Here is an 18,058-nt window from a genome sequence, read left to right as displayed (position 1 = left end):
AGATCTTACTAAGTAATGTAATTCACAACTTATCAAATCGGTTTTTATAAAAGTTTCTAATGTATAATAATTATCTTGATATACTCTCCTATATATAGGCTTAAGTTTTAGAGTTAGATACTTAATTCTTTTTTTTTTGTTTAGTTAGATGCTTAAATATATTCTTTGATATGATATTAAAACCAAATTTTTATATAACTGTTTTCTTAACTGATCAATTCTTGTGATCGTTCTTTTTCCTCTACTTCTGATCCGACTGTAGCTTCTTTTTTCCTTTTGAACAATGTTTTCTCTCTCAACTTTGTTATGAGACAACGAGAATTTGAGCAATAATAACAAAAAGAAGAACACACAATTTTAACGTGGAAATTTTCAAAAGGAAGAAAACCATGATCTTCACCAACTATTTTTAATCTCAATGAAAGATGTATTTACAGGAATACATAATAATGCGAAAACCATGTATATATAGGTTGCGAAAGACCATAAATCCAGTAAAAGTTGGATGTCCTACAAGCTATTCTCCAAGTAGAAAACAGACCACTTGCCGTGGCCTTCGGCTTCTTGCTTTCGCAGGGGGTTGCCACTCCCTGCAACCCCACTCCCCCAACAAGTGATCAGGCCCACAAACTTAACCCATTAAACACCAACATATACGGGATCATCCTATCACAATAGATTTGACTCAAATAGTTCTATGTGTTACAAATTTATTAAATAAGCCCGGATCATAAATTTCGAACCTAGTAAATTTAACAAATTGGGTAGAATTTCTAACTCGAAAATGATAAAGTTCAATTAATAATGAATTTGACTTCACCTGATTGGTTACCTTTCTTTAGTCCTACAACTCTCCCCTCTTCAAATTGAAGTGCAATCAAAGGTGAGCTGAAACTGGATTCTACTTGGTGTCTAAATAAAATAAAATTTTTAAAAACTTATATCTATGTTAAAATAAATTATTTAATATGTATAAATAATTTATTCAAAATTCAGTTAATTCAATCTTGTGAATCCTGTAGTCTTGCTTGACTTAAGTCTCAAGAACCCCACATGGACTGTTCCTTACTCCCATCCCGTACGGATATCCCAGTAGTACCAAACACCAACTTATAGCTAAACACAACTTGAAATGTTAAGTTCACTTATGTTTGTTTCTTTGCACCAAAGAGGTTTTTAGTTAAACTTATATGGAGTTCGAAGATCAGAAAAAAAGATCCAATTTATTTATTTATTTATTTATTTTTGTTGTTGTTGCAGATAATGGGGCAAATTGAGCAATGCACTTAAGGGTAGAGGAGGAATAGATACTTGATAGCAATGTGAGTGGATGTGGATATAAGCGTGTCGAGCTTCGTTTTGCCAACAGTCAATTTGGAAAGGCAAATTGTAGGCGCACGTGAAGAAAATTTTTCAACAATATAATCCTTTACTAAGTACTAGTTGTTGAAGAGTCGTCCCACATCCAAAGGTGAATAAATGGGCGGTCTTTTTATATGGTTTGGACAATAACTACTTGCGAGGTTGAGTTAATAAGTCTAATATTAATTTCTTTAGATGATATTAGAGTAGCGTTAAGTTTGCAGGCCTGACTGGGAGGTTTGCAGCTGCGATGGACGAAGTAAGGGGCCACAAGCCACGGCTAGGAAAATAGCTTGGAGGACATCCTATATAAACTGGGATTAGGGTTTTTTTCGCAGCATATATATACATGGCTTTTCCATATAATTATGTATCCTATAATCATCTTTCATTGAGAAATAAAGAGTTGGTGGCTGACCGTGAGTTTTCTTCCCACGTAAAGATATGTGTTGTTTTTTTTCGTTGTTATTGCTTTCATATTTTATTGTCTCATAACAAGTAGGACCCATCCCGATTCTTGATTTCTCAATGTTGCACTCCCATATTATATTGTCCACGCTTCAAATATCCAGTCGTGACGTGCGAAAAAATTTAAAGAATCCTTTACTAAGTAGTAATATTTGTCAAAGGCGAGTGGTAGTAGGGTATTTAATGTATTTGTCTTAATGGATATTTGCATGCCACCACCTTGGGCCCTACTACCCCTAGTGTGTGGGGTGTAGTGTTGGGGGTTGAGGTTTACTACAAAAAGGGCACTATCACTAACACCAATATATACACAAACAAGCAAGCAGTTAATCAACTAACACATACACACATATACAGAGAAAAGGAGTTAAAATGGAGATGGAGAAGATGGAGATGGAAATGAAGCAATCAAAGTTCAAGAAAATCTGTGTGTTTTGTGGGAGTAGTCCTGGCAAGAAGAGTAGCTATAAAGAGGCTGCAGTTGAGCTTGGGAAAGAACTGGTGAGAAAAAATGCTCTGGTTTTTTACTCTGTCTTCAACACTCTATGAACATAAACTAATTATTATTATTATTATTATACCTTCTTTTCTAATTTGGTATCTGTGGTTTAAATCTGCACTCAGAAGAATGGACTAATTGTTGCAGAAATAATTTTATTTCCTTAAACTCCTTTCCTTGTTTCTCTCTCTCACACACATATTGACCATGATGCATGTAATTTAGCTCAAGGGATACTCAATCTGTCCCAATTTATGTGACAGTTTTTCTTTTTCGAGATTCATATTATTTAAAGTTTGACCGACATTTTAAAATGTGTCATTTCATCATATTAATATGAGTTGATTTGCAACTTACAGTACTTTTTGTATAGTTTTGAATATATAAATTTAATTTTAAAATATTGAGGCGACTAATCCAAATTAGTTTCAAAGATTAATCAAATTTACTTTCGGAAAGCGAAAAATACCACATAAATTGAGATAGGGAGGAGTACTTTCTTGCAAGAAAATAAGAGCCTTGTCTTGATTCACTAGGTTATAAATTCATTTCTGAAGGCTCTATACTTTAAAAAAACATTCTTGAAACTTTTTCAAATTGATGTTCTGTAACAAATGGTCATTAAGTTATTTTTTCAAACAAAAGGGGCCAATTTTCTATATCCTCCCCACCGCACCACTAGTTTCTTGGTTAAGTTTCTAAAGACCTATGATGTGCAATTCAGCTTTATGACATACTCTTTTTGCCTGTATACAAGATATCAAGAAATATAGACCTAGTTTATGGAGGTGGAAGTATTGGTTTGATGGGCTTGGTCTCACAAGCAGTTTACAATGGTGGTCGTCATGTCCTTGGGTGAGTTATTTACACTATCAGATCTCTTAAAAGATAAGTACAAATATTCTTTATAAAAAGTTAAATTTGTAACATGAAAAATAAGATATGTTGTCTGCTCAAACTGGTTAAAATATACGATTGGTATAGAATTTTTCACCGTCAATATATATTTCCTTTTTCTTTTAAACATGAAAGTACAAATGTGAACCCCTTAAGTTTAGTTTTGACATTGATTTGACTGATCACCTCTTTTAACCATAGTTAGTTATGATCACACCCCTTGACTAAACTTTTATCATGTTTCTTGTATTCAGTGTGATTCCAAGGACTCTCATGCCTAGAGAGGTATGCTTTTTGTCACATTGCTAGCATATTAAAGCTTTTTTTTTTTCTTTCATTCCGGATATTGTTTACATAAGAGTTACGTTACTCAGACTTTTCAAAAATGTTCATTTGGGTCTCTGTCGAATCCTCCAAAAGTAGTACATTTTTAGAGGATTTAATACGAGTGCGACAATATTGTTTAAGAGTTCGAACAACATAAAATGGATGAGGAAGGAGAAACATGAGATATTTAGTACTTTTGGTTCTTATTCTTTTTGAAAGGTTGTCTGTTTGATCTTGTGGTAGGCTATTGGTGGAATTTCAACCTCATCTTTATTATCTTTGGACACGGTCCTTGCCCTTGTCGGCATGGGACATACCTAAAGTGCAAGACGGAATTTTTGTTATTTCCTCCGTCTCAATTTATGTGATACATTTTTCTTTTTTTAGTTTGTTTAAAAAAAAATGATACATTTCCTTATTTGACAACAATTTAACTTTAAACTTTGTCTTTTACTAAGCAATTAACGAGATGATTATAACCACACAAATATCTTCATTTTATTTTATCACAAGCATTCAAAAATCTTCTTTTATTTCTTAAAGCTCGTCTTTCAGGTAAACTATATCACATAATTCGGGACAGAGGGAGTAGTATTTAGTTTGGTTGTTTGTGTAATTTGCTTCCCATCTTTTCTCTTTAAAATCCATCTTTTTCTTTGTCCCCTTCCTTTCCCTTTCCTTTTTTCTGGTCCCCCTTATTGTCAGAAGATGGGTCCTCATCGCTACTTTAGACATCAAAAGAAAGAGAGAAAAAAAATAAAATGATAATAGAGGTACTATGTTCTTGTACATGTATTTCTACTTCCTAATAAAAGTACAAAAATATGTTCATAAAGCACAACAACAATAGTAATAATTGCGCCTCAATCCCAAACAGTTGGAGTCAACTAAATATGAATTTTTTTTTCTTCTGTTGTTCCCTTATTTAGCTAAGTGAGCAGCATTGATTCCAAGGATTTGTAGGTCTATCAATATAATTTCCTTCCGTGTGATTTTAGGTCTATCCCATCCCCTTTAAATACCTTCCCTCTCCAAGCTATGACCCGGTGCATTTGTAGGTCGACGAGGACATAACCAAACCATCTTAAGCGACCTTCTCTCGTTTTTTCCTCATTACATGCTACTTGCACCTTCGAATATGGCCATCTTCAATCTTTAATTGCACCTGAATTCACAAGAAGCAAATAGTAAGTAATTGGAAAAAAGGAAAAAATTTACTTCAGACATTGAAATTTTACTAGTTCTACAAAGCTTGACCACTCTGTTAGATACTGTCTTAGGATTTGGACCTTTTAAAAGACCATAAAGAGCATATGCAATGTGGATCATGATCCATATTTTAAGTTCTCCAATCAAATGGTTATTCAAATTAAACACTGTAATGATAGGTAATACACTTATTGCCTTGCTCTCACATCAGTTCTTCAAGACGAGACCAAAATGAGGAGGCTACTCTACAATTTAGAACCCTCATCATCTCCTTTTGTACTCCTTCCCTTTGTCATGTACTTCGATTTATATTCTTCCAATTTTTGTCCAACTTTTGTCACATATATACAAAATCGCTACGAAATTTAAAGGTATACCCTAATGGTTAATGAACTGAACTGATAATAGTGAGGTCTTTAAAAAAAAACAAAAAAAATAGTGAGGTCTCACGTTTAAATACAAAAAGAGGTAATTTCTTCCTATCTATTCAAGTCTTGGTGGACAAAGTTATCCGATACGTATGTTGGTGTGATGTTAGCAGGTGTCCTTTGAAATTAGTCGAGGTGCACTCAAGCTAATTCGTACATTGTGGTTATAAAAAACAGACTACAAATTTGCTATCATAATGTCCTTGCCCTAGTGGAAGGTAGCAGGTATCTTCTGGGATTTGTCTAGATACCTCCAAGCTAGTCTGAACACTATAGTTATGAAAAAAAAAGTACAAATTTGCGTTGCATCTCCCCTTGCTATTGGGGAAGTATCAAGTATCAGGTATCAGGTATCATGTGGAATTAGTTGAGGTGCGCACGAGCTGATTCAAACGACAACACAGTTATACAAAAAACAAGTACAAGTTTTATATGACTTTATTCTTGCTCTAGAAGGAGGTAGCAGATATCCCGTGAAATTAATCGAGGTGCGCACAAACTGGTCCGAACCCTACAATTAAAAAAGAAAAGAGCAAATTTGCTATCACTGGGCACTTGCCCTATCCTCTATGCCAAAGAAAAGACCCCCATCAATCGTTTATCTATTCACTTTATGAGTGGAGCTAAGTTTTTAGTGTTTTGGATTGACTTGGAATGTGGGTATAATTTTGCATTGACTTGATTCTTTCTGTTATGCAAAATACCAATAATAGTGGTGTACGGCAATTGCAGATAACTGGTGAAACGGTGGGAGAGGTAAAGGCAGTTGCAGATATGCACCAGAGGAAAGCTGAAATGGCCAAACATTCTGATGCTTTTATAGCTTTACCTGGTTTGTTCTCATTATCCTTTCCAAGATTCTTGGTCCATTTTTCACCACATTATCTTTACTTTCTTTCTTTTACTTTGGCCAAGATAAATCCCTTCTTTTTACAGTATATTGTGCTCTATACTGGGAGTGGCAAAAGGAAATTTACTATGTGTTGGGGCGGAGCTTCAGCTTCGCTTACTAGATCTGCATAATAGTTTTTGGACCAAATTTTTTATTTATATTTAAAAATTTACTTAATGTGTATAAATAATTTATCAAGAACCAAATAAGCTATATTTTCTAGAATCTAGAACCCACAAACTCAAACTTTTAGCTTCAACTTTATTCTATGCATAGACAGGGGCGGAGCTACCCTTGCCCGAGGGGTGTCAAGCGACACCCTTCGCCGGAAAATACATTGTATAGATTGGTAAAATTTTTATTTTATATGTATTATGTATACTAGCGTTGACATCCCTCAACACAAGTTGATGGTTTAGTATAGTGGTTAAGGGGTTGCAAAACTTCCCTAAGGTTGCGTGATCAAACTTGGGTAGCAACATATTTATATTTTTTGACACTCCTTAATATATATCCTGACTCCGCCAGCATAGACTTGTATGACTAAAGGCAGATCCAAGAATTTTAAGTTTGTGGAATTTGGACCATAATTTTTTTTCTTACTGTGTTTCTGATAGATTAAAATGAAAGTTTTAACATAGGTACAGTTTGAGCTAAAACTATTGAATTCTGCCAAACCTGTAGCTAGAATGGTGGCTCCCCTGCTTGTGTCCTAATACTAAAGTACACTGGAAAGAGATATTATTCTAAATGGGGGACCATTAACAAATAATTAACCCAAAAGCAGTAAGAGAATGTTGGTTTCAAGTTACTTGAAGGGGCCTAAATTGGATCCCATGAAGTGTACTTTCAACTGAACGTTATTTGCAAGGACAACCTGTGGTTTCTTAATTGCAAATTCATGAAACAGAAAGCAAAAACAAAAAAGTAGGTATTTCTTGCTGTTTCTTTTGTAGGTTAACAAATACTATACTGTTTTCTGTCGTTGAAGACATAATCAAGCAAATAAAAGTAATATCATAAACTTTTAGATTAGATGGTCACACAATTAAACACGGGCTAATGTTTATAGGTGGCTATGGAACTTTAGAAGAGCTTCTTGAAGTTATTGCTTGGGCTCAACTCGGAATTCATGACAAACCGGTAGGACTATTGAATGTGGATGGTTACTACAATTCCCTTTTGACATTCATTGACAAAGCAGTTGAGGAAGGTTTCATCTGTCCTAATGCACGCCAGATTTTTGTATCGGCTCCTACTGCCAAGGAGCTTATGAATAAACTCGAGGTAAATGCTCTTTCACTACTACTTTTATTCTTTTTTTCCCTTTCTATGAGAGTATTTGGCTAAGCTTATAAGCTAAGTTTACATAAGACAAAATCAATCAAAAAAGCCATAAGTTGATCAAGACCAAACCTTTTACGATTTGATCGCTAATATCTTTTGTAATCTTTGAAATACTCTTCCTCAAACATAACTTTTAATTATGTCAAAACCAATCAAAAAAGCCACAAGTTGATCAAGACCAAACCTTTTACGATTTGATTGCTAATATCTTTTGTAATCCTTGAAATACTCTTTCTAAAACATAACTTTTAATATATCTCTTTTCTACTTTCATCATTCGTTCTTTTTTTATGTAAAAATACTTTTGAAATTTGTATTTCTTCAAGGAAATTTCTGTCATTTTAACAGGAAAAAGGTTATAAACATTTTAACTGGAAAAAGGAAATACATTATTTAAGCACTTCTATCAAAACATGTAACTGATTATTCATAAAATAAGCTTCTACACTTGAAAATGTTTTTCAGCACTTGATGCTTATCTACAATTTTTAATCGGCTAACATAAATGAGCTCTTTTTTTTTTTTTTTTAGCAGGAGTATTCTCCCAGCCATGAAAATGCTGCTTCAAAACTTAATTGGGCAAAAGAGCAGCTAGAGTATATTCCTCTAAGTGGTTATAGTCCTCCAACATGAAGTCAAGAAGACCAATTTTAGGAAAAATCATCAGTTTATAAAGTAATTTAGACTGCAGAAACAAATGCTCAAACAATATTTCTTTCTGTTTGAGAATTGTCGATTGACATGAGATCATTCAGTGTATCGAGAATAGAAATAGAGTCATTTTCTTCTATGCAAATTGTGTTAGTACGTGCCTTTGGGCTATGCTCGAAATCTTGATTTCGGACCTTTTATTCTCTCGAGCAAACTTTAGTTTGGTCCAGTCGTTCTTGCAACTCTTATATACCAATTCACTCTTCATACAAATCTACTTATTCTAGTTAAATTCCTGTTAAATTGTAGTGTTGCAGGTAGAACTAGGGGTGTTCACGGTTTGGTTAAAAACCGATCCAATCCGAAATTCGAAACAAACCAATTAAATAAATCGATATTTATTTGGATTTGGTATGATTTGGTTTTAAACTTTTTGAAACCGATAATGTTTGATTTGGTTTTGGATTTGTTCAAAAAAAAAAAAAAATCGAAAAAATAATCAAACCGAACTGGCAAATTATATATACATAATATATTATTTTTATGAATAATTTTAAATATATTCCATATGTTTTCATCAAAATTTACTTATAATTCATAATATTTAAGTTACGAAATAGTAAAAGACTTTATTTGTTTCGAGTGACTAAGGTCCCTTTAGACCTCATATGTGTTATGGAATGGAAAAACCGAGAGAGAAAATAAAAGAGAGAAATAATGAGAACACTTTGTATTGATTCATTACATTGTTTCTTGCATTGAAAATAAGAGACTACATCACTATTTATAGAGAACTAAAAGAAATATAATAAAAGGAAATGTGCTATTTTCTTTATAGTTACTAAAATAAAAGGAAACTGTATATTATGTAATTAATATAGATCCTAGACTTAGAAGAAAAATAAAAATTCTAGAATATTTATAGACTAAAAGTAAATTAAAAATTGTACCATAAATGTCAATCATATTATAGAAGGAATGTAAATTTTAATAATATGCTCTTTAGAGAAATGTATTAATAGTAATATGGAGAAACGGATTGCAATTCTCCAATACGGCTTTTAAAAGTTAACTCTAGCCAACCTATAAGATAGGTATGGTTGGTATTGGATTAGAAACAAACAAAGGTTATCATCTTCGGTTAAATAAGAGAAAATGAATGATAAAATCACATGTAGTCAAGGAAATTACTAACCAAGAAAGTGACTCAAAATGTAATATTTTTACCTTATAGGTTATAAAGAAGATAGTTGATATCCTGTAAAAAAAGGGATAGAATTATAACCAAGAAGATTGAAATGTTGGATTCGATATTAGTAAAAATACGGTAGCAACTAGCAACAGTTTTCCTAGAAAATTAGCAAACTACAATATAAGCAAACAAGAAACAAGGAATGAACTATTTGATAGAAAACAACCAGGTTTCACAATTAACAGAAATAGAGATACATATTTTAGGTTGAGGCTTTAGGTTTACAAATTACAATCACAATACATATTTTATTTGTTAGGGCTAAGAATATAAATATGACAAATTCTTAACGGATTAACGTTATTATTTTATAAGAAAATTGAAGTAATCGCCCTCGCACCGATAAGGCGAACACTATAAAATTTTAATCCATTCCCCAACCGATCCAGGAGACAAAGAACACTATGTAAGCAAATATAGCCAATTTCTCTCCCTCAATATCGATTTAGAGAAATGTATTAATAGTAATATGGAGAAACGGATTGTGTTCATATACCTTAAATCTATTAATCATTGTAATATTCACAGGTATAGTGCTAGATAAAACAAACAAAGGTGATCATCTTGGATAAGGAAGAATACGTTTTTGGACTGCTGCTTTCACTAACCAAGAAATGTGAATTGCAATTTAAATATTTTTTGTTAGAAAGAAACAGAGTTGTTGTGTCCTTTGAGCTTATTTTTGTGTATGGTTAATAACCGAACCAAAATGAATCAAAACCGATAACAACCAAATCGATAAATGTATATTATATTTGGTTTGGTTTGATTTTAATAATTTTAAAACCGACTAAATTGATTTGATTGTAGTTTTGACCAAAATCCGACCTAAACCAACCCGTGAACACCCCGTAGAACTATCAAGAAGATATGCAGAAACAGCTGACAAACATAGATGATTTTTCGATTACTTCATTCTACGTTTAAAAATTATTTACATAATCAAATTACTTAAATATCAATACTGACCTGCCACTCATTAATCCCTCTAGTGACTACTTGTTCATTGAGGAAAATTTAAGGGACAATTTCTTTCTTCTTTTTCATTTTGAATAGATTGAAAGTGACTTGACTAAGCCATGTTCATGGTATTTCGTTAATTAAAATATTTAACGGGTAGTAGCTTTACAAGAAATAAGACAAAAGAGCAAGAATATAAAGTAAGATCAGTGACTAGAAAAGGGAAGCACGCATGTTTCAAATTGGCAAGACAACAAAATAATATGTTTATAAGTTCAATTGAATCAAGTATTTCCAACATCTTATATAAATATATAGTGAAAAAAGTACTAAATCTTCAACAATTATTAAAATACGAATTCATAATTATTATGTAAAATAAATTTAGTGTTAAAAATCTTAAGGATTGAACCTATTAAATTGAAATTGAGTTAATGGTCAAAAACATATGTGAACTATCACTTTTTCATGAATTTCACATCCCATATATAAGTTGTTCCCTTTTTCTACATGAACTATCGTCATTTATGTATTAAAACACACCTCAGAACTGACTAGGCCAACTATCAGTTATTCTCTTTTTCTATATGAACTATCACGATCTACTCAACTAGGTGTGTTTTAATATATAGATGGTGATGGTTCAGATAGGAAACGAGAACAAAGGTAGTTAGAGTGTGAAATTCACAAAAAAAGTGATGGTTATGATGTGTTTTTTATCATTAACTCAATTTAAATTTTAAATTCGACTCCAGCGACAAGTAAACATTTATATGATGCATTGAAATCATCATAGATTCGCACAAACCTCAAAAAGGATAGAAAACAGAGGCTCCTTTCTTCTATTCGGCCACATGGAACTCTAACTCGACCGAATAATACAAACATAATCTTCATCTAATTATACATCATAGTCATAGTGCACTATTTAATTTGTCTCTATGGTTGTTGATATCTCTATAGACTCTAGATATGATTTGATCAGGTGAATCATGCGTGGATTGGAATTTAGCAATTTGCTATACGAAGAGGACAAGCAGAGTAGCACTAGGCTAGAGTTATACTATCTTTTAGGCAGAGGTGTCAAATGACCGGAGTTATTTGAACTAAAATGGATTAAAAAACGGATCATAATTCAATTCGTACAAGTCTTAATTTTTTCTTCTTCCTTTTTTTTTTTCTAATTATTTTTGTAGTATCTAATTATTTTTGTCTTTATTAGTATTATGATATATGACATATCAATGTAACACCCTAAATTTATTATTGGCATTTAAATAATCTTACTCTTGTAGTAAATATTTTTTATTATTTTTCTTGAGTTTAAAATTTTAGTTTTTATTTGAAAAAAATAAAAATTTAGACTTGTCATATTTTATTGGATCTTGAAGCCCATTAGTTGGACCCATTTGATAAAAAGGGGTACTACCTTTCTACCTCAAAGAGAAAAAGACCATTTCTTTAACCCCCACTCTCTACTTGTTCTTCTCCTAAGTCTTAACCCTCCCATTAGAAATCCCAATCCACCTAAGTTACTCTCCAACTATCATCAAGATCTGTCTAGTTGTTCAATTTGTTTCTTCGACATTTTGTGGTACGCTCGAATACATATGTATTTATTATTTTGTTCTACTCGTGAACATGTTGTCAAATAAATTTTTTCCTTAAATTTAGTTATTAGTCTATTTTGCAAAAATACTTTCGGGACGAATATTTAAATTAGTTAGTGTGGATAAATTTTGATTAGTAGCATCCTCCCTAGGGGGTTGCTACAAGTTTTGGTATCAGAGCCTTAGGTTTGTGATTCTAGGACTTTTGTTGTGTCTTCTTTGTATACTTGCTTTCGTGAAGATTGTTTGGCTAATAGCATTTAATTGCACACTTATTTAAAATGTTTTGTAGTGTGTATTGTGCATATGCATCATGTACTTGTCCCTAATGCAATGTGATCTTCTCTTCTATAGGAATTAAGATATGACCTTCTCTTCGAATAGAGTTATTGAAGATGTTGACGAAAGTTAAGCCCATTATAATGACCCACCTCACTTTCAAGAAGATGAGGAACGTTTGCCTAATATTAATCATCCTCGTGCTAGTGAATACGAGTGGGGAATAATCATAGAACAATGGGTCATAACACGCCAAATTAAGTATCTTGTCTCTCTTTTATTATGACACCTCAAAGCAAGACGTTTCGGAATGATCATGATGCAGTTCTTTCGTCACTTGCGACGCAAAACAGTTAAGGAGCGGATCAGAGCAAAATGTGCGACCCTAATGAAATGAGTTTTCGAGTATTAAGATGAGGAAATGGGTGGAGTTGAGTTTGACCAAAATGGCACTATTACCCCCCCGGACAATTTTTTTCGTATTAAAATGATACGACAACCCCATGTCCACAGCCGGCCCACGTGCCACATCTTTAATTTCTCCTCATTTTTTATTAATTTCCCCCCTTCCATCCATCTACTCTTCTTCCAAAAAAAAAAAAAAAATCTCTCAATTTTTCACACTCCATTTTCAGTATGGAGAGAGTCTTTGATCAATTAAAGTGCTCATCTTCATTTTGCCAAATTCAAGTATCTTGTCTCTCTTTTACAAAAAGATGCCTATGATTGGTGGATCCAACCAAGCCTAATGCAAAAGCAAGACCTCAGTTCTTACTTGGAATGACTTTGTGGATGCATTTTTCCGTTTGAAATATGTTCCTCCTTTCTCCATTAATTTGATCAAATAATCAAGAAGAAGGAGTTTGGATCTAAAGAATTAATTTAAAAAGTATGTCTATTACAGAGTATCAACAAAAGTTTCTCAGGCTTTCTCGTTATGCTGGAGGTATTATCTCTGATGAAAAAGTATTTACTACAAGAGTAAGATTATTTAAATGCCAATAATAAATTTAGGGTGTTACATATCATATTAGTAAATCAAAATTTTTTTTTAACAAGGTTTCTCATGAGTTCTAGTTTTTAGATAGATTGAATTGGGCGGATCATAATGAGTTGCGTTAATAAAATGACCTGTCCAAAATTAAAAAGTTAGACGGATCATGTTTTTATGGGCTAATTTTGCCACTCCTAATTTTTGGTGAAACAAACATGATTTGGAGATCAATGATTCACGACGAAAAGGAATCGCGTGGATAATAATATATGAATTATTTAAATTAATAATGATATTCTGAGATAAAATAGCCAAATGCACCCCTAATGTTTGACCGAACTCCCAACTGAACACTCAACCTTTGCAGGGGTCTAATTACACCCCCCTCCCCTCGGATATTTTTTAACTATAATATTTACCCCCTAAATGCTGAGCTTGATACCTTAACCAGTTTTGTCGATGTGTTTGATTACACGCGCTGGGCCCCAATTTAGTTTACTTTTCACGTAATTTTTACTTTTAATTCCCTTCACCCGACCCAAACCCATACCCATTTAAAAGTTACCCTTTTAATTCCTATTATGGTCAAAATCAATTGGATCTAATCCGAATTCAAAAGCTCATGCGATTTCAAACCCCAATCTCGATCTAATCCAAAACAAATAGCGATTGTCAATCTTTAAACCTGGTTCTTGGTGGTCTTTGGCTTTGAAGGATCATAGTGCATGGTCTTCTTCGTTGATTGAAGGTACTTTACTAATTTTTCGTAAAAATGTAGGCTAGGGTTTTTGAAGATGTGATTTTTTACGAACAATCAGTAAAAATGTGATTTTTGTAGAAGAAAACTGATGAAATCTTGTATGCTAGTATGTTTTGTATACTTGTTAGTCTTTAAACCTAGTTTTAGGGTTCGTTTGTGCATCCATTACATTTTTAACCCTAGATTAGGTTTCTATTGTGCATATGTTACCATTTTTAACCCTTGTTATGTAATGTAATGTATGTTAAATGTCTTGTTTTTCTTTGTTTGTTCTCTTTGCATTTAGGTGTAACATGGCATTTACACCGGTCACTTTAAGATGGTATCATGGTGGTGAATTAGATTTAAGTAGTGGGGTCCCAAACTATGTTGGTGGTCAAATTACTGAATTTTTAGATGTAGATGTGGATATGATGTCATATTTTGAGCTAAGAGATTATATAAAAGAATTCAGATACACTCCAACTTGCACTTTTAGTATTGGGCCTCCTGGGAGTGGCATTTTGGTAGATGTTCTGAGTGATATGGATTTTAGACATGTGTAATAATTTGGAAGATGGTGATATTGTGGAGGTTTATGTGCACCACATGGTAAATGAACCAGTTGTGGTCCCCCCTTTATTAGATATTGTTTGTCATGGGGATAGGGAGGAATCTGGTTCAGCTTTTAATATAAGGGATGATGAAATAGGTATTGATGAGAGGGTTGGTGAGGAGCCTTTAAGTGGTCCTAATACCCCTTTTGTCTTTGCTTCTCAAACTGCTGAAAATACAGCCCCTCCCTCTCCTATTACTACTTTCAATACAGCACCTTCCTCTCATTTCACTGCTCAAAATACATCAACTTCATCTACTCAAGCTGCTTAAACTACATCACATCCCTCTACTCAAGCTCACCAAAATACAGTACCTACCTTTACTCAAGCTGATAAAATGCTCTCTCTTCTTCTAAAAAACCAGTTGCTACTAAAGATGAAGATGAGGAGGATCTAGGTCCAGTTGGTTTTGATTTTGTAGAGGAGAAGGGATCTGATTACTCAAATGCTGATAGTGAAGAATCTTTAGAAGGATTAGTTGGGAATGATGAGGAGGAACCTGAAAGTGATGAACATGAGGAGGTTAGGGAATTGAGAGCTGAAAGAAGGACTTTTAAGAGACAGCAGAGAAGGGAAAACAGAAGAAATGATACTGATGATGTACTAGCAGGTGAAGCTGGTATAGATCTAGGTTTTGATGAAACTAAAACAAGAAAAATAAGTCTTGATGGTAGGTTAGGAGGTGATGAGCCTTATTATCCCAGTTCTGATGATGATAGTTTTGAATTAGATGAGGATGAATATTGGGATGAGGAAGAAGATATTGAATCTAGTAGGGTAAATGCTCCAAGAAAGTTATCAAGGAGTAGGATAGGAAATAAAACTAAAATCATTCATGATCCCACTGCAAAAAAAGTTATGCGGCAGTTGGGAATGGTCTTTAAGGATGTGGATGAGTTTAGAAGTGCAGTGACAAGATATGCGGTTCAAAAGATTGTGCAAGTGGACAAGTGGGTGAATGAACCAAAAAGGGTTAGGGTTAAGTGCAGGAATGGTTGTCCATGGCTGCTATATGGAAAGCTTGATAACACCACATATGATTTTCAAATAAAAACTTATAACCCAAAGCATACTTGCAACAAGAGCACCAGAAATTACCTGTGTAATGCAAAGTTCATAGCTAAGGTGTATAGAAAGAAAATTACTGAGCAGCCAAACATAAGAGTTTTCAAGTTGCAAGAACTCATTAGGAAAAAGGTAACGTTCTGATTTTGAATTTATTCAACTTAATTGATCCTTTCTGATTTTGTATTTATGTGTAATATAGAAAACACCAGTACAAGTTGAGGTTGAGCTTACTGCAAAAAGGGGAAGGGGAAGACCTAGGAGAACACCTAGTTCAACTCCTAGACCGTCCCCTCCATCACCTCCAAGACCTCCAGCACATCCTGAATTCAGTGCAACATCTTCTGCACCTAGTACTTCTAAGAGAGAAGGAAGAGGAAATGGTAGCACTGCCCCATATAAAAGGCCAAGAGTGATGGGAATGGGTGTTTTCCAGGCTAAAAGTGGCTTTAAAACTGTTAATGTGAGTATTCTTCCTCTATTTCAATGTCAATCTCAATGTCATTGCCTCTAATCAATTGAATCTCAAACTAAAGTGTTGTCATTTTTTTGTGTACAGCCTGGCATGTCAAGCAGCAAAGGTAAAGGAAAGGTGACTATATCAGCTAATATAACTGGTGACATTGGTTACAAGCCTAGTGCCAAGAATAAGCTCAAACGGAAAGGAAAAGAGGCAATCACACCAAAGAAGCTGCAAGAAATCCAGCACAATATAAGGAAAAAGCCATGCAATTCCCAGTCCAAGTAGTTTTGAAGTTATTGACTTTTGTAGTTTATGGTGGTTATGTGTGTACTTAAAGACAATTACATTTGATGCTAGTATGATGTTGTTTGGGTTATGGTTTATTGACAAACTTGACATTTTATGGTTCTGTATTAAGTTAATGGGTAGACTATACCAAATTGATATTTGGTATTTTGGGTTGTTATGAAATATTCTGCATTATATTGCAACTTTTGTTAGTGTATTGTTCCCTTTGCTTATGCATTGTTTTTCCAGAATTGTCATTTATGCTCTGTCTTTGCAGAATTGGTATGACCATGTTTGTGCAAGAGATGTATTGCTCCCTCCCTTATTTATGCCTTTGTTTTTCCAAAAATGGTACGACATCAGGGACTTGTGGTGACACAACCATTTGGTTTAATAATAAGCACTTGACACAACCATAAAATCAAATAGGTTCTTCATTCAAACATAAAATCAAATAGGTCCATAAATTACATAGGGGATATACAAAATTTGCCATACATAAGGCAACAAAACATACCCAACACAGCCGACACACTACCACAATTATGCTACTATGGCAATTTCATTAGTTCAATGTTTGAATTGCCAATATGGAATAGGTTGCTTATGAACACAACAACAACACAAACCACAAAACACAAAATGACATTCCTATTGAACCTACACCCTTTCCTCTTCCTTATATCCTCTTTTGGTCCATCAAGCTCAACCAAATCCATGCCTACACTAACAGAATTGTTGTCGATAGTTTTGAGCTCATCCAATTCTATCTTGAGACTGTCATATTGCACTAAATCCTTCTCCAAATCTCTGATTTTATTAACCAATATTGGGAGGATAAATTTTGATCTTGGATCAACTTTATCTTTGTCTCTCCACCGAAAAAACTTGCATTTTTGAGGCTGTAAATTATCAAAACAAGGCATAAATGAAGAAATTTAATTTGAAAAATAAAACACCATAGTAGGGGCAAGACCATACACCATAATAGGGGCAAGACCAATATCTTCTTCCAGGATTATTTTTTGACGAAGAAGTATGCATTTGCAACAAATTTCCATGTTTGCATTGCACTACGGCTTTGAGCATTGGATCAGCCTCGTCCATACACGATTGACTCAAGTCGATTTTTTCCATTACAAACCCTAACGAGTGATAAACGATCATATATGAGCAAGAATTGGGGAAGAAATTTGAGACCCTAAATTTGATATGAACAAAATTATACTAATAAACACTATGTTAAACTAACCTCTTTCCACTACAAGTAATTACGTCGCAAATAGGGGAGATTCCGTCCTTAAAAATGGCTGAAACGAATTTGTGGGAGCTTTTAATTTTTTGGGCAAAAATGGTGATTGGTCGGGTAAGAATAAAGGGAGGACGAAGAAGTTACCGTTGGGATTTAATATTTTGATTGGGATTTAATTTTTTGCCCATGTGGACTGCCATGTGGCTATTTAATACATGTTGGCGTCGAAGTTTTTGAGTTGCAACGCGCCTCACTGCGGTGTAGTCACGCACTTGTCCAACTCAGCATTTAGGGGTGTAAATATTATAGTTAAAAAATGTCTAGGGGGGTGATAGGACCCCGCAAAGGTTGAGTGTACAATTGGGATTTCGGTCTAACCTTGGGGCTCTTTTGGCTATAATAAATAATAAGGAGACTGTTATACATAAATTACTTGCTTTAAAATGTCATTTTTATTTT

The 18,058-nt window shown here is 33.7% G+C and overlaps 1 protein-coding gene across 2 annotated transcripts; it reads left to right on the top strand.

The window, feature by feature from the left end:
* Nucleotides 1-2,074: 2,074 nt before the first annotated feature.
* Nucleotides 2,075-8,353, top strand: LOC132065304 (cytokinin riboside 5'-monophosphate phosphoribohydrolase LOG1-like). 2 transcript variants are annotated; one of them, XM_059458625.1, is made up of 6 exons: nucleotides 2,075-2,331; nucleotides 3,087-3,184; nucleotides 3,481-3,511; nucleotides 5,923-6,022; nucleotides 7,155-7,369; nucleotides 7,961-8,353. In XM_059458625.1, the coding sequence occupies exons 1-6, from the start codon at nucleotides 2,203-2,205 to the stop codon at nucleotides 8,060-8,062; spliced, it is 675 nt and encodes a 224-aa protein (XP_059314608.1). In that variant the 5' UTR covers nucleotides 2,075-2,202; the 3' UTR covers nucleotides 8,063-8,353. The 2 variants fall into 2 exon arrangements, with proteins under 2 accessions (XP_059314608.1, XP_059314609.1); XM_059458626.1 differs by having other exon boundaries at nucleotides 2,099-2,331; nucleotides 7,964-8,353.
* The last annotated feature ends 9,705 nt before the right edge of the window (nucleotides 8,354-18,058 follow it).

This window comes from Lycium ferocissimum, chromosome 7, assembly GCF_029784015.1.
Source record: "Lycium ferocissimum isolate CSIRO_LF1 chromosome 7, AGI_CSIRO_Lferr_CH_V1, whole genome shotgun sequence".
In the NCBI taxonomy this organism is placed as follows: Eukaryota; Viridiplantae; Streptophyta; class Magnoliopsida; order Solanales; family Solanaceae; genus Lycium; species Lycium ferocissimum.
The sequence above is the reverse complement of the archived record's forward strand: the minus strand, read 5'-3'. Positions and strand labels throughout refer to the sequence as shown.

Excerpts from the sequence above, each read along its gene's own strand:
- LOC132065304 (XM_059458625.1), top strand. The coding sequence starts at position 2,203 with ATGGAGATGGAGAAGATGGAGATGGAAATGAAGCAATCAAAGTTCAAG. Across the intron at positions 3,185-3,480 it reads GGTGGTCGTCATGTCCTTGG|TGTGATTCCAAGGACTCTCA; the intron begins GTGAGTTATTTA and ends TCTTGTATTCAG. Across the intron at positions 7,370-7,960 it reads AGCTTATGAATAAACTCGAG|CAGGAGTATTCTCCCAGCCA; the intron begins GTAAATGCTCTT and ends TTTTTTTTTTAG.